This window comes from Callithrix jacchus, chromosome 11 (assembly GCF_049354715.1).
Source record: "Callithrix jacchus isolate 240 chromosome 11, calJac240_pri, whole genome shotgun sequence".
Classification (NCBI taxonomy): Eukaryota; Metazoa; Chordata; class Mammalia; order Primates; family Cebidae; genus Callithrix; species Callithrix jacchus.
In genome coordinates, this window is record NC_133512.1 from 30,327,918 (window position 1) to 30,344,833 (window position 16,916).

At 34.0% G+C, this 16,916-nt stretch overlaps 1 protein-coding gene across 11 annotated transcripts in view; it reads right to left on the reverse strand.

Annotated features, from left to right (window-relative positions):
* TAX1BP1 (Tax1 binding protein 1) overlaps positions 1–16,916 on the reverse strand; it is a 90,161-nt gene that overhangs the window by 51,873 nt on the left and 21,372 nt on the right. For all 11 annotated transcript variants that reach the window (XM_035253551.3, XM_035253546.3, XM_035253549.3 and 8 more), the window contains exons 4-5: positions 12,060–12,247; positions 8,507–8,665 (exon numbers count right to left, since the gene is read on the reverse strand). In XM_035253551.3, the coding sequence (XP_035109442.1) occupies positions 8,507–8,665; positions 12,060–12,247 (347 nt within the window). The remainder of the gene's footprint in view (positions 1–8,506; positions 8,666–12,059; positions 12,248–16,916) is intronic.

Here is a 16,916-nt window from a genome sequence, read left to right on the forward strand (position 1 = left end):
CCAACCAGGCAGAATGGAAACACTCAGAATTCATGGGAGAACAATTATAGTAGTCTATATAACTGAAAGAAGGGCCTTTCCTCCGTAGAGGGGCGAGAGTAACCCCAGTCTAAATGCTGCTCTGGTACCACACCAAAAAAAGCTTGAAAACAAGGCTCAAAAAGATCAAACTGTTGCAAAGTAATTAAACTACATCCCAGAACAAAGCTCAAGACTATTTTTAGGAACATAAAAACTATCCAACACCCAGCAAGGTAAAATTCACAAACTATGACATCCAATCAAAAATTACTACACATGCGGAGGCAGAAAAATATAACCCATGAGTAGAAAAGCCAGTCAATCAAAAATGATCCAGAAATGAGCCAGATGATCAAGTTAATGGACATTTAAACATGTGTATTCCATATGTTCAAGAAGCTAGAAGAAAACTGAACAAAGTATACACAGAAACATGAAATACATGAAAAAGACTAAAATCAAACTTCTAGAAATGAAAACAATAACGTCTGAGATAAAATATATATATTATACACACACACACACATACACACATACTGGATGGGACTAAGGCAGATCAAATATTGCAAAGAAAAGATTAGTGAACTTGGAGACACACAAAATATAACTATCTAAAGTGAAAAGAAGGAAAAGAGACTGAAAAAACAAGAGCACAAGTGAGCTCTGAAACAACTTTAAGGGACAAAACATATGTGTACTCGAGTCTCTGAAGAAGAAGAAGGATAGAAAAAAAAAATGCTGAAGAAATAATGGCCTAGCCGGGCGCGGTGGCTCACGTCTGTAATCCCAGCACTTTGGGAGGATGAGGTGGGCAGATCACGAGGTCAGGAGTTTGAGACCAGACTGACCAACATGGTAAAACCCAGTCTCTACTTAAAAATATAAAAATTAGCCGGTCATGGTGGTGTGCATCTGTAATCCCAGCTACTTGGGAGGCTGAGGCAGGAGAATTACTTGAACCTGGGAGGCTGAGTTGTGCTGAGCTAAGATCGTGCCACTGCACTCCAGCCTGGGCAACAGAGCAAGACTCCATCTCAAATAAATAAATAAATAAATAATGGCCTAAAATTTTCAAAATTTAATGAAAGCCCAAGTATACAGATACAAAAAGGTTACTGAACCCCGAGCATAAAAAATAAAGAAAATAAAGAGGACACAACATAATCAAACTACTTAAATTCAATGATGAAGAGTAAATCTTAAAAACTGTAAGAAGAAAAAAACCACACATTAAATACAGAGGAAGAAAAATAGCAATGACATTGAATTTCTCATCAAAAACAATAAATGCGAGAATCACATTCTGAAAATAACTAGTAGATGTATCTAGTTTATTGTTTTTGATACACAATTGTTTGAAATCCAAAATATATCTAGAATTCTATACACAACAAAAATCTCTTCTAAAACTAAAAGCAAAATAAACACTTTTCCTAATATACAAAAGTTGAACAAATTCATCAACAGAAGACCTGCACTATAAAAATGTTCAAGAAAGTCTTTTCAGGCAGAAAGACAATTACAACAGATAGAAACCTTTACGCATTTTACTGGGTTGGTTCTTTGTAAGAATCCTTAAAATTACTTACAATACACTGAAGAATACTTAAGTACTCCAAAAGATATCACTACCATTTTGAGGGGAAAATGGCTAATTGAATGTCCTAAACATTACTTTATATTACTAGAATTTCAAATTTGAAATTGTATATAATCTCCCTGAGAATTATATACCATGGTAAATGTATCAGTCAGCGCTTGACCAGATAAGCAAACAGTTCAGGGGGATGGACGGACAGACACAGAGAGAGAGAGAGAGAGAGAGAGAGAGAGAGAGAGAGAGAGAGAGAGAGAGAGAGAGAGAGACAGATAGATACTAAGGGATTTGATCTTGTGTGTAGAAGCTGCAACCAGTTTGTGTTAAGTAGGCAATCAAGAAAGACATTTATAAAGTGCGAAAAGCAAGAACAACATAGGAACCACAATCACCAGCTGAAGCCCAGCAGAATGGACTGAAAACTGAAATCCATGTTCGTTTTTATTCTGACCCTGATAGTCTCAAGGTTTCTTGAGCACGCTGGGGTCCTTCCTGACACACCTAACCCAGGAGATGGAGAAACTGAAACAGAATTCCACAGAAGGTAGAGCAATTGCAGTCTGGCTACTATTACCTCATACCAACAAGGGAGCCAGGAGAGAAGCCACAACTTGTATAAGCTACAAAAATGGCTGCTGCTTCACTTCTGCCTTCAAATCTCATGCAAGAATCTCTCTTATGGCTCATCCTAAACAAATGACAGAGAAGGAAACTCTGGAAAATAAGTTCAAACTAGCAAAGTTGACATATTACAAAGCTACAGCCATAAAATTCCGTTTACCAAAACGAACTCTATTTTGACTTAAGTTCCTGCAACTCAAAATTCTAAACTTCAAACTTTTAATGCATATGATCCTTCAATTGTATTATCAATGAGTTTCACCTAACCATACCATTATGTGTTGCAGTATATTCTGAAAAGAAAAATTTCTTCTATAAATGAGAAAAACATTTCAAGGACTAATACCACAAAGACATTAAATTACTGTACTAAAACTATATGCTGATTTTTTCCCACAATTTATCCTTTCTGAAATGGAGATGTATCTAACAATCAATGGTACATCTTGGAGTATTTGTTACTGGCAGTAATAATGGTATGTATTACCATGGTTTCTTAAGCTCAATGAAGCAAGATATTAAAGCCTTCCCAAAATCTTTCAAGGAACTGTTGATTTTCTATTAAAATTATAACTAATCAAAAGAATTTTAAATAAATGTTAACCAAATTCCATAAAATGTGAAACATAATTTAAAAGCTATTGAAGTTTTTTTTCCTGGCTTTCAATCAAAACATGGTAACAAGTAAATGGGCAATGAGGCACAGTTATGTGATCGCTAGAGGGAGACAAATGACTGCTGAGTTTTAGTAACACAAACTCATGTGTTAGCTGTTACAAACTGGTATCTTCTTCCGTTTACATGCCAGAATCCCACAATATTTATAAAATGATAAAGTGCAAAATAGTGCTCCTTTTAAAACTTCTTAAAGGAACTGGAAGGCCACAGAAAAAAACACTAAAGATGCATAAAAAGTAAACATTGTAAATAGCTCACATATAGTAAACCACCACTGTTTAAGAATGATAGTTGTTAAATGTTTTTTTAAATCCTTTTCAAGACCGTAAAATCCCATACCCAAAATAAAATGTCACCTTCAGACCCTTCTTTTGACTACAATAAAAGCTAGTAAGAATGCCACAAGCCCCAAAACTCATTATCACCTATTTATTCAACAAATAACTGATGAATAAAGAGACATACCATGTTTGCATCTGTTATTATAAGTCATTGCAATATAGTAACAAAAACACCTAGCTTGGGTTTTCAAGTTCTCAACTTTGCCACTTGTTAACTGGATGACTTTTATCCATGAAGAAGCCTAAACTCAGAAAAATTAAGTGACCACCTTTTGAAAGCAATTTCAATGAGAATAAAAAGGAAAACTCTATCTGATGACAAGTTCTTCTATGCAGTACATGCTGTCACTCTACAACAACACAAAATGTCTTTACATGTTAGAGAAGAAAAAGCCAAAAACAAAGATAGCTTAAGAGGTCCACATTAGCCAGAGAAGAGATCTTCCACATTCTCTCACTCCTATATATCTATGATACTTCCCAAATACCTGGTGATGTCTCCTACACAGTTTGTGAAACTTATGAATCAAAACAGTATAAATATATATATAACAGTTTGTAACATCCTCCTGTACATTATTTTAGGAATATTACTTTAACATTCTCAAATACAAAATAGTTCCAAAATGCCTTGAAGTACATCATATCCCTCTTATCAATTATTCAAGTTGAAAATACAATTACATGAAAAAACTCAATTCATAATTTAGGCTCCAAAAAATTATAAACTAAACTAACTGAAAAACTTCATAGGGTCAACTCTTTTTAGTCCTATTAGAAAAACAAGATTCAAAATCACACTGCCATGTGTGTACCTATGCAACAATCTTACATGTTCTTCACATGTACCCCAAAACCTAAAATGCAATGAAAAACATGGAATAATTAAAAAAAAAAAAAATCACTGGTTCTCTGAGCCACGGTTTTAAATCTTTCAATTTCCAGTATGTATCTAGCACTCCAAAATACAAACAAGCATAGAACGAAACATACAAACTGCTAATTTTCACAGAAGTCTTTGATAAATGTAAATATGAGGTTTTAAAAAAACAGTATTGGAAGTTCTGGCCAGGGCAATCAGGCAAGAAAAATAAATAAAGGGTATTCAATTAGGAAAAGAGGAAATCAAATTGTCTCTATTTGCAAATGACATAACTGTGTATTTAGAAGACTCCACAGTCCCAGCCCAAAAATCTCCTTAAGCTGATAGGCAACTTCAGCAAAGTCTCACAATAAAAAAATCAATGTGCAAAAATCACAAGCATTCCTACACACCAATAACAGATAAACAGAGATCCCATTTGTCATGAGTGAACTCCCATTCACAATTGCTACAAAGAGAATAAAATACCTAGGAATACAACTAACACGGGATGTAAAGGATCTCTTCAAGGAGAACTACAAACCACTGCTCCAGGAAATAAGAGAGGACACAAACAAATGGACAAACATTCCATGCTCATGGTTAGGAAGAGTCAATATTGTGAAAATGGACATACTTCCCAAAGTAATTTATAGATTCAATGCTATCCCCCATCAAGCTACCAATGACTTTCTTCACAGAATTGGAAAAAAAAAACAACTTAAATTTCATATGAAACCAAAAAAGAGCCCGCATAGCCAAGACAATCCTCAGCAAAAAAAAAAACAAAGGTGGAGGCATCACGCTACCTGACTTCAAACTATATTACAAGGCTACAGTAATCAAAACAGCATGGTACTGCTACCAAAACAGAGATATAGACCAATGGAACAGATCAGAGGTCTCAGAAATAACACCGCACATCTACAACCATCTGATCTTTGACAAACCTGACAAAAACAAGCAATGGGGAAAGGATTCCCTATTTAACAAATGATGTTGGGAAAAGTGGCTAGCCATTGCAGAAAGGTAAAACTGGATCCCTTCCTTAAACCTTATACAAAAATTAACTCAAGATGGGCTAAAGATTTAAACATAGCAACTAAAACCATAAAAACCCCAGAAGAAAACCTAGGCAATACCATTCAGGACACAGGCATGGGCAAGAACTTCATGACTGAAACACCAAAAGCATGGCAACAAAAGCCAAAATAGACAAATGGGATCTAATTAAACTAAAGAACTTCTGCATAGCAAGAGAAACTATCATCAGAGTGAACAGGCAAACTATGAGTGGAAGAAAATTTTTGCTATCTCTCCATCCAGCAGATCCAGTATCTACAAAGAACTTAAACAAAAATGAAATAAACACCACAAAAATCTAGGGGAAATACACTAAGCAATTTATTCTCAATTTATAAACATTATCTTGTTTTAGTTTTAATCTACTTTATAATCCTAGTTTATTCCTCCAAGCAGCCAATTTCATAAAATAACACTGAAAACAATTAAACATATAATTTAAACCAATCCGTTGTGATAATCCCAACATAGCCAATTATTTTACTAAGAACTGTAACTATCAGAATTTCACTTAGTTTTAATTATTAGAGTTTTCTCTCTAGTGGCACTTTAGAGTGATAAAAGTCAATGTGATAAAAGATGAAAAATTTTATTAATAAACAACTATTATGGATATTCAATTCAGTTTTAATTTTTGTCAAGTATGGAATGGGTAATAAGCTAATCCTATTATTTTATAAAACACTGAAAATGCAATAAATATCTCCTATGAAGAAAAGGAAGGTCTCTGCTTATAACATGAAGTATTCATTATAAAACTTTAAATTATAGATGATACATCAAAACTATCAGTACCTCCAGTAGAAGAGACCTCCAGAACTAATATAGGATTCACACCATGAAACAGATTTAAAACAAGTGCCAAGAAATGTTACAGATCTTATAAGCCATCCAACCAAGACCATTTTGAAAGTCTGAGTTGTAGCTGCCCAGCAGGCTGCTTGATTAGAATGGAGACTAATTTTGAAATATGTAGCAAATTCATAAAAAAAAAAAAAAAAAAAAAACTAAAAAGCCCTTCACTAGTAACAAAGAGGAACTATCTCTCCTGGCAAACACATTTTATCACCAAAATAAACAATTGTCACCACATATATTTTGTAACTAAAGAGGGTTTTTGTTACATTATACATGTATTACACTTTTAGAACATGAGAGAAATGCTATGAAATTCTACTGTTGGATAACATTTTATATGTTAGTCCTTCCTTGATGATTCTCTGGCTTATATTATGAAATAGTAAATAATAGCAGCTACTTACATTTAGGGAGAATCTCCTATGCATCAAGTGCCATTCTAGATCCTTTTATCAACATTTTCTATAATCGTAAGTATCATTTAAAAAATCACTTTCAAGTGCTTCCCAGAGAATATGCCCCAATGCAAGAATAGCAGCAGAGAAGTAGTCTCCTCCAAGATTAGTGACTGTCATCAAGATTTAAGAGTTGCCATAAAAGCTTCTGCTGAAGACCTCTTCTGAGCACCAAGGCCACAATCTCCTACAAGTTTTGCTTTGTTAATCCCCTGACCTCAGTCTACCACTTTAGTTTTGTCTGTAATGCTTAACCCCTTTATCACCTGGAGAGGACAGAGAATCTGAGACTGTTTAAATCTCAGCTACTACTCAAATGGACCAGAGAAATGGCCTGGAGAGTGAGTGAGTGTGAGAGAGAAAGTGTGTGTGTGTAATTTCACACAAATGAAGGCCTATCATTCTGCCATTCCTATTCTCAAAATCATCCATTCTTTTCTTCAATTACAAAGTAATCAGAGTCAAAACTTCAAAAGCCACATTTCAGGATACTCCTGATCTCATGGACTTAGGACATGCTGAAATGGCCCTTTTTCATGAGTCATCTATCTCACCTTGATCCCTCTGGCTTGTAATACAGTTAAAAAAAAAAAAAAAAAAAAAAAAAAGATTGACATCATACTTTGGAAAACTGCCAAATCCAGGTACAAATCAGGAGAAAAATATGTAAATAATGAAAAAAAAGAGTAAGAAGTATACAAAACAGCATGAGAATTACAACAAATGAGTTAAAAAAAAATTAGCTGAATGTCCTAATAGTCATACAGGGTACATATTACGACATTTTACTATATTTTAATATTTGGTATACCTGCTTTAAAGGTTCAAATGAAAAAAGCAATTCCTTAACCAAACAGAAAATCCTACTCCTATAGTCTGCTGCAGGACACTACATCTTCCCCAAGAGCAAAACGGGATTACTTGCATATTTTTAACTAAAAAAGCTAACGATAATAACGACAGAACTGAAGACTTCACAGACATTTGTAAGAAGATTTGTAAATGTATATAGTACCTTGACATTATGTTTATAACTCAAAAGAACAATCCTCAAGCAAATAGAACAAAGCAAGAAAAATCTTTTCAGAATTTAAGACTTACTTGTATAACATCTCTGCCCAGGTATGCAACATATAACTACTCCACTGGAGCATAAAAATGTTTGAGAATCACTGCACTAATGCTTCAATTGGCAATTATCAAGCAATTACTCATGGCCTTGTTGGACAAAAGGATAACAGAACAGACCCCACCCTCAGGAAACAATAGCTCAATACTGTCAATGGGCATAAATATAGCCAACTAGCTCTACTATAAGTGAAACTGTAATATATATGATCCCAGTCTGTGTAAGTTTCATCAGAACAAATTGCTTTTCTTGTGAAAATACTAAATAAACAAGTTAATGACTAGATAAACGTTTTTTCATTGTTTTTGGCTTCTTACAAGTCTATTTCTACCACTAATGAAGCCACAATGTGTTCTGCTTGTATGGTACCTGTCTCTCTTTCTCTTAGCTCAAGAAATGTGCCAATTTTAATTAGTTGTTTCTTAGGGTAATAAAGCATTTCTCCCATTAAAAATTTGAAAATTTTGTCTAATACTACATCTTACTTTACCAAATTATGCTTTTTTGAAAAGTAATTTTAATTTATATATCCTATTTTTCCTTTATTCAGTATTTATCATTTCTAAAAAAATTTATCAAGTATTCTACAATTAGGTGTAAAACATCTGGAAATAGTTGTCAGGGACTACCTCATCAAGCCTGGTACCAAAAGTCTAAAAGTATTTTAACCATCTTACAAACATAAAAGAAGCTGTGGCAGAAGGTTAATAGGAACTGACCTGTTCTTGTATAAATGTCTATCTAAAAGGCTACTTTTTTCAATACCTGGTTTTCACTCACTTAATTGATTCAGCTCTTTAAAAAGATGGGTTTCAGGCAATCGACTATCAACTTCAATCAGTTACATAAGACACAACTAACCTTTTGTTCTGCTTGCAGCTGGTCACATCTTTCTTTCTCCTGGTTAAGTTCTCTTTCCATTCTACCAACTTCTTCTCGAAGTTGTGCTGTTTCTTTTTCCAGAACAGCAATTAACTTTAACAGTTCTTCTTTTTCTTTCATGGTTTTCTCAATTTTCAACTATACAGCAAAAACATATAAAGCAAAAAACTCAAATAAATTAGTTTTTTGCTTAATCCTAAAAAAATGTTATTACAAATTTAGTTTTCCATTTCAAAAAAAAACCGGTGAAGACATTCACAGAAAGAACTTTTATGTTCTACCTGCTTTATATCAATCAACCTTTTAGCCTTCAGTTAGCCTTCATCAATCATAATTAAACCTTCTTTTGGTTGGACAAGGAAGAAAATATTAAAATAAAGTTATAAAATGAGATAACTGTATTATGAAGATGCCTGCTAACCATTTTTCAGAAAAGAACTAAAAGTAAGGCATATTAATTTTTCTAAGAGTTAATTATGGGGCTTTCTTATCCACAGTAATGACACTCCAAAAGGAAAAGTTGTACTTCTTTTGAATGCAGACCTATAGGAAATCTTTGAATCTATTACAAACTTACTGTATGTTATATAAGGCTTTCCTCTATGAAATTACTATTAAATGTGTTGATTCTTTAAGACACCAAGAAATTTATAGTTTCTATATACTAAATGGTCTCTACTTGGCTTAATTAAAACACTCTTCAAAGTAAAAATACAAATTTTAGGACAAACATGCAGACTGTAACAATATTAACAATATAACTGATTCTTACAAGAACAGCTAATAGCTCAGAAAAAATCTAAACTTCACTATTCTAAAAGATTGCTAAATTAATGGTCATAAGATAGTAGTTAAACAAAGTTAGTATTTCTCTTACAGCAAGAAGTCTTTGATTCTAACCAGGGAAGAATGAAGACTCAGAGGGAAGACTTAAAGGTGGCATTATACATTTAACTGGTAAAATGTTTTTCCTCCATACACTGCAAATTGGTTTTCTAGGGTCATGGGATTATGAAACCAAACTGATCAAATTCTAAAATGGCTCTTATCAAAGTTGAATAGCTGCAAACTTTCTGAATGGCTCTTCTACCAATTCCAACAAATCAAATCAAAATGCCAGGAGTAAACCTCAAAAAGGGAAAAGCTTATTTATTCAATCATTGAATTTCTTTTATATCTTATCTATTTTTTAAAAATGATTTGAGGTAGACTGCAATAAATGGCATTCAATAAAGTCAACAGAAAATTAGATCCAGGCAAGTCTATTACCCATAAAAGTTAGTATCATTATTAGTTTAGCATTAAATCTCTCTTAAAACTAACTGGCAGCTTAGAAATATATATCTTGACTTAGCACAACACAGACTTTAAAAAAGAGCCACCTTTTCCAGTGATTTATTTAATTTACATATATTTTCTGAAGAGTTCACTAAAGCTTAAGTAGACATTTTTTAGAAGAATTCAAATTAGATAAGAATGTATATGTCTAATTTCTGCTCTCAATTTTGGATTTTGAAATATGTTAAGCATATTTAATAGTTAAAATTTTACAATGATCACCCAGACATCCATCACCTAAATTCACTAATTATTAGTATCTTGCCACATTTATTTTATCTCTTTATATACTTATGTATCTTTTTTCTAAACCATTTAAAATGAAATTACAGACACTTCACTCCTAAATATTTCAGAGCAAGCATCACCTAATGAGGACAGTCAGCTTTAAATCACCACTATTATTATAGCTAAGAATATTAAGAATAATATTTTAATCATCCAATAGGCCATAGTCAAATATCCCCCACTTATTCCCCCAATTTTTTTTTATCTAGAATACAATCAAGGTCCACACAGTGGACACATAGCAAAATTATATCACACTAATCACTTTTAATGTTAACAGGGCCCTGGATTATGTCTCACATTTGTACTAATTTTGTGCAGTTTTAGATAAAATAGTTAAAGACTTTAATGGATATGGGAATTTAAAATACTCATCAAAATATTGGTTAAAAATATTTAATCTTAGAAATAATTATTTAAGTAAAAATTACTAAATATTTACCTAAGAAATCGCAGTTTACATTTTCTTTATATAAAGTACCCTTTGCAGAGTAGGAAGGAGTGAAACAGAATGTGATATGTCTCAATCTACTTGGAGAAAAAGTACAAGATAGATGTGGAATGTCAAAATGCTCATCATTTTTCTGTTGGAGGCCCTGAAATGAGGGTGGTCGAACAAGTATTCAAAAAGCTGCAATATAAATGCTAACTGCATTCTTAAGATCTGGGCTTGTTTCAGCATCTTTGACTGGCATTCAAATACAAGGCTAAAAACCTTGATCATTAGGCAGTTGCACCACAAAATATTTTAGTCACCCTATAAAAGTTACATTTCTTTAAGATAAGAGAGGAATTTCTGGAAAGGGGAAAGAAAGATATAAAAGAATTCACAATAAAAAATGATTGGTTCCTCCTAACCTAGTTTGACTGTCTAATAAAAGTATTGTATCTGTAACCTCTTGTCTTTTTGCTCTAGTCTCAGTTCTTTGAGGTAAATAAAAGTAAAATCAAAAGCATTAAATATTTACATGCTAAAAAAAATCCAACTATTTAAAAAAAAGCAAGAGCTGCAAAAGAAGAAATATGAATATATTAGCCAAAAATGTATACTGAACCAATTTGATAAGCTATTTTTCTTATTTTAATAGAGGGTACTATATACAATTAATCACAGTATCTCAATTATAACACTCTAGTTCTTTAGGTATAGGATAAAGATATTGAAAAAAGTGATCTTCAAATGAGAAAAGAATGTCACTCTATCTCCATCAATGACTACTAAAAATTAATACATAAGGCATTAGACCATCTACACAGTAAATTTATATCGGAGCCATTATCATGACTCCACAATACTCTATTTGCAAAAGTAGTAAATAGCTTTTTAAATTTTCTTTTTAAATTATGGTTAATCTAGGCGTATTCATTTGATTAGAAGTATAACAGGATTCACTCTAAAAAATGTTCAATCTAAATTAGAGACTGGGAAGCTCCCCAGACTCACTGCCACACTTGAGAAAGAGAATGTTCATGGTAGTGAAAGTTCACATCCAATTACAGTTAGATTTACTGATTTACACCATTATCCCAAGCAGCTTCATCCCCAAATGTGTAACACTCTACAATGAACCGAGTATGCCACCACACAAGGTTAGGCAAGGGAACATAAGGAAAGCTTTAGACCTAAACCTACTCTCTCAATCAGTACTTATTGCACTATCTGCTATGCACAAAATAAGAACAGGCCCTGGGGACAGTCCCTGCCACAGTAGAATCAACAGCATAACTGTGACCAAAAGATGGTTTAAGTATTTCAAAAAAGACATTCTAAATGTATTATTTTAGTTAAAAAGTGTTTGGTTTTTGTGGCAAGTCTCATATAACCTTAAAATTCTCAAAATGCCAACCAACATGATCTCTGTTCTTAAAATTATCAATGAATCACTATCTCACTGTGAACACCAACCTCAAGAAGGCCTGCTTTCGTGGTCACCACTAACATGTCAGAGTTTCCTTCATCTTCCATAGTAAGCAGCTCTTCAACTGGAGAAGCAGCTCGAAACTGGAAAGGTGTACTTGCTCCACGAATCTCACCCTTATGGGTAACATAACAGAACTGATAAAATTCTCCATCATCATTTGGAAGGTAATATCCTAAGAGGGAATTAACAAACAAAATTATTAAACTTCCTATTATAAAATTCATATTATTTCAATTTAACAATACTTGCCATGTCTCATTCTACACACTGTTCTGGGCACGCATCTGGGATATGTCCTTCCTCCTTTCACAAATTACCAAAACTAGACTCTTCTGTCTTCAATATTAAAATCTTTCTTCTCATGGATCTAAGCTTATATTCCCAGAATATCCTTTCCCCTTTTATCTTCACTAGGGCAAAACCCACTCATCTGGGAGAGGCGGTATATACTTTACAATGGGAAAGAGGCTGGAGGAGGAGCAAGGGAAGGAGCAATATAAAAATCTACTGGGAGTGGAGGTGGGAATATGTCATTTAAAGAAATCTTCCCTCCAATTTGACATTCATTTACATGTAAATGAGAGATATTAACTAAAGGAATATGCTGCACATGAAACTATACAAAGCCAGAAAAGATGATGAGGTCCACTAGTGCAGTACGGTAAAAGTCAGCTTTAGGACCCAGTGCTCATGCCTGTAATCCCAGCACTTTGGGAGGCCAAGGTGGGCAGATCGCTTGAGCCCAAGAATAAAAAAGCAGCCTGGCCAACATGGTGAAACTCTGTCACTACAAAAAAAAAAAAAAAACACAAAAATTTGCCAGATGTGGTGGCATGTGCCTATAGTTCAGCTACTAGGGAGGCTGAAGTGTGAGGAGAGCTAGAGCCCAGGAGGAGGTTGAGACTGCAATGAGCCATGATGGTGTCACTGAACTCGAGCCTGGGTAACAAAAATAAGACCTAGGCCACAGGCTCTTAAATCTGTTTAAAAAAAAGAGGCCCTCTGTCTCAGAGACCCAAGATATTAACAAATAGATAATGTACTTTTAGTATCCAGAATAACGTGATCAATATTTATCTTCTTCTTTCTTCAATTTGTTATCCTGTTTTAAATTTCACTGAATTATCATAACTTAAAATTCATCTTTGACTCCCCTCCAAAGCTCACACAGTACTTTTTACATTAAAAAATAAATATTTCCTATTGCTTCTCAGCCTTTTTGGCTAAGATCAAGTGTAAAGACTACATACCTCCAGAGTAAGCCTAATATTACTAGTTACTATGTACATGCCTTACAATTACATCAGACCTCAAAAACACCAAAGGCAGATAATAGATACTGCACACGCACATATATACACATTGAGGGCACATATATACATGCATTTGTGTGTATACATATTAAAAAATTCTGAATTCCCCACAATGACTTGTAAAAAGGAAGCATTCAATAATTGTGAAATGAATACACAAAGATGAATACATTTATCTTATTAAATCTACTCTAAAAGTTATAATCACTATGCCTGCTGTTCTTTCATGTCTTGAAATTTTAAGCCTCAATTACTATACCTACTTCACCTGATATCACTCTTAAAAAACAGCTGACTTTTCTCCTTAGAAACAGAGAGGAGAGGGCAGACAATATATGAGAAATTCTTGTGGTACTTCAGAGCAAAGTGGCTTTGCTTTCAGTCCACAAAAGGAATTAGAAGAGGGGTGGAGCATGTAAAAAAATATATAAGCCCACTAGAAAAGCTCCAATGGCCAAAGCTGAAACAATTTAAGTAACAAAACAATTATGGCATTGGCCAGGCAAAGTGGCTCATGCCTGTAATCCCAGCACTTAGGAAGGCCGAGGTGGCTGGATCTCCTGAGGTTGGGAGTTTAAGACCAGTCTGACCAACATGGAGAAACCCTGACTCTACTAAAAAATACAAAATTAGCCAAGCATGGTGACACATGCCTGTAATCTCAGCTACTCGGGAGGCTGAGGCAGGAGAATCGCTTGAACCCAGGAGGCAGAGGTTGTGGTGAGCCAAGATCTTGCCACTGCACTCCATCCTGAACAACAAGAGCAAAACTCTATCTCAAAAAAAAAAAAAAGGTATTAAGACTTTATTTCACAGAAGAAATTAACGATTCCATGGAGACAAGGGCAATTCCTTCTAACATAATGACCAACTAATAAATATACAAGTAATGAATATCATTAGATAAACATCGAAATAATCGTCGTAGGCAAGATACACGGAGGGATACTACAATTAGTGGCTGAAAATATGAGAGGAAACAAGATATTTCCACAGTCTCAAAGTAGCTCCCTCATAATATTCATTAATTACAAAGGAAAAAATAAACTTTATGTACAGTGGAGAAATCCAGATGACACAATCTTAAACGAGCAATCAAGATTATTTTCACCAGTAACAAGATAAATGGACATCATGTACTATCTGATAAAATGTACTGAGAAAGGTACAGTATCATTTCTACAGCATTCTTCCCAAAAATGCATCACTTCAATCTAACCATGAGAAAACATCAAGCAAAACCAAGATGAGAGACAAGCTACCAAAACAAACAACACAAAATGCTAACAGTACTCTACCAGAAAGTAAAGGTTATGAAAGATAAGGAGAAACCAAGGAGGCATCTTTACATCTAAAATTACTTCAAAATACAAAGTTTAAATAAACAAATATAGACATGTATCTGGCAATATATATTTTTGAAGTTTTTAAAAATCTACCCTCCTAATATCTACTAAACGCTAATTCATACCAACTTTCCAAATGGCCACTTGGCTTATTTAAAAGCTTAAATAGAAAACAAAAATACACCAAAACTAATTAGCTCTGGCATCAAATCATTAGAAACTCTACAAACTAGATATTCAAGGTCTGATTTTTTTTAAAGAACAAAAATTTCACTAAAATAAACTGCTAAAAAAATATGGTTCAAAACCATTTGAGATAGGTGTAATTATTCAGAGCTACAATTTAAAGCTGCCTAAAAAAACTGTTGTCAGACTGATAACAAAAATAAAATGGGACAAAGTAAAAACTGAATTTTTGAGTCAACTTTTACAGACTATGCCTTCAGTATTCAACAAGATTAAAATAAATAAATATAGAAGGGTTCACTTAGAAAGACAATCACATTTAGGTATTGTTAGATCTTTCGGGTTTTGCATTTCAGGATTCTTTTTTTTTTTTTTTTTTTGGGGGGGAGGAAGGCAGGAAGGAAGGGAGAAAGGATGGTAGGGAGGAAGCGGGGAGGGAGGGAGGGAGGGAGGGAGGGAGGGAGGGAGGGAGGGAAGGGAAGAAAGGAAATCAAGCAATGAAAGAGACATTGCAGACCTGGATCTAGAGGTTTACAAGTTGATTTCTTTTTTTTTGAAAGAAGGAAAGAAAAAAAAAAAATGTAAGTAAAGGAGAGGAAGAGAAAGAGGGAGAGTAAATGGAAATATTGCTTTATTTTGAAAAAAATTGGGTATTAATAATGGCCAATCAATGTTTCATTTAAACTTATGGGTAGGTGTGATGTGGTATTAACAAGAATGTATATTTTGTGTATTTGAAGTGGAGAGCTCTATAAATATTTATTAAGTTTACTTGTTCTGGATCTGAGTTCGAGTCCTTGTTATCCTTATTAATTTTCTGTCTCATTGAATCTAAGTCTCCTATCTGCGTGTTAGGATCGTTAGCTCTTGTTGTTGCATTGATCCTTTTACCGCTATATCTTTGTTGCTTTAAAATCTATTTTATCCGATACAAGAATTGCAACTCCTGCTTTTTATTTATTTATTATTTATTTTTGCTCTCCATTTGGTTGGTAAATCTTTCTCCATCCCTTTGAGTCTTTGTGTATCCTTGCATGTGAAACAGGTCTGGATGTAACATGCCGTTGGGTTTTGGCTGTGTCTTTTGATTGGGAATTTAGTCAATTTAAATTTAGGGTTACTGCCATTTGATGTTGACTGGCTGTTTTATCCATTTGTTGGTGTAAATTCTTCTTTATGTTGGTGCTCTGTACTTTTTGGTGTATTTTTAGAAAGGCTAATAATACTGGTTGTTTCTTTCTGTGTGTAATGCTTCTTTCAGAAGCTCTTGTAAAGCAGGCCTGGTGGTAATAAAATCTCTGAGTTCTTGCTTGTTCATAAAAGATTTTATTTTTCCTTCAGTTGTGAAGCTTAGTTTGGCTGGATATGAAATTCTGGGCTGAAGGTTCTGTTCTTTGAGGATGTTGAATATTGGCCCCCACTCTCTTCTGGCCTGTAGAGTTTCTGCCGAGAGATCTGCTGTAAGTCTGATAGGCTTGCCTTTGTGGGTTATCTGACCTTTCTCTCTGGCTGCCCTTAGTATCCTCTCCTTCGTTTCAACCCTGGTGAATCTAACGATTATGTGCCTTGGGGTTGCTCTTCTTGAGGAATATCTTTGTGGTGTTCTCTGTATTACCTGGGGTTGAATGTTGACCTGCTTTGCTAGTTTAGGAAAATTTTCCTGAATAATATCCTGAAGGGTATTTTCCAGCTTGGATTCATTCTCTCCGTCGCATTCAGGTACACCTATCAAATGTAAATTTGGTCTTTTCACATAGTCCCACATTTCTTGGAGACTTTGCTCATTCCTTTTTATCCTTTTTTCTCTAATCTTGTCTTCGCGTTTTATTTCATTAAGTTGGACTTTGACCTCTGATATCCCTTCTTCTGCTTGAACAATTCGAGTGTTTAAACCTGTGCATACTTCTCTGAGTTCCTGTATTGTATTCTTCAGTTCCATTAATTCACTCATACTCCTCTCTAAGTTGTCTATTCTCAATAGGATTTCATCAAACCT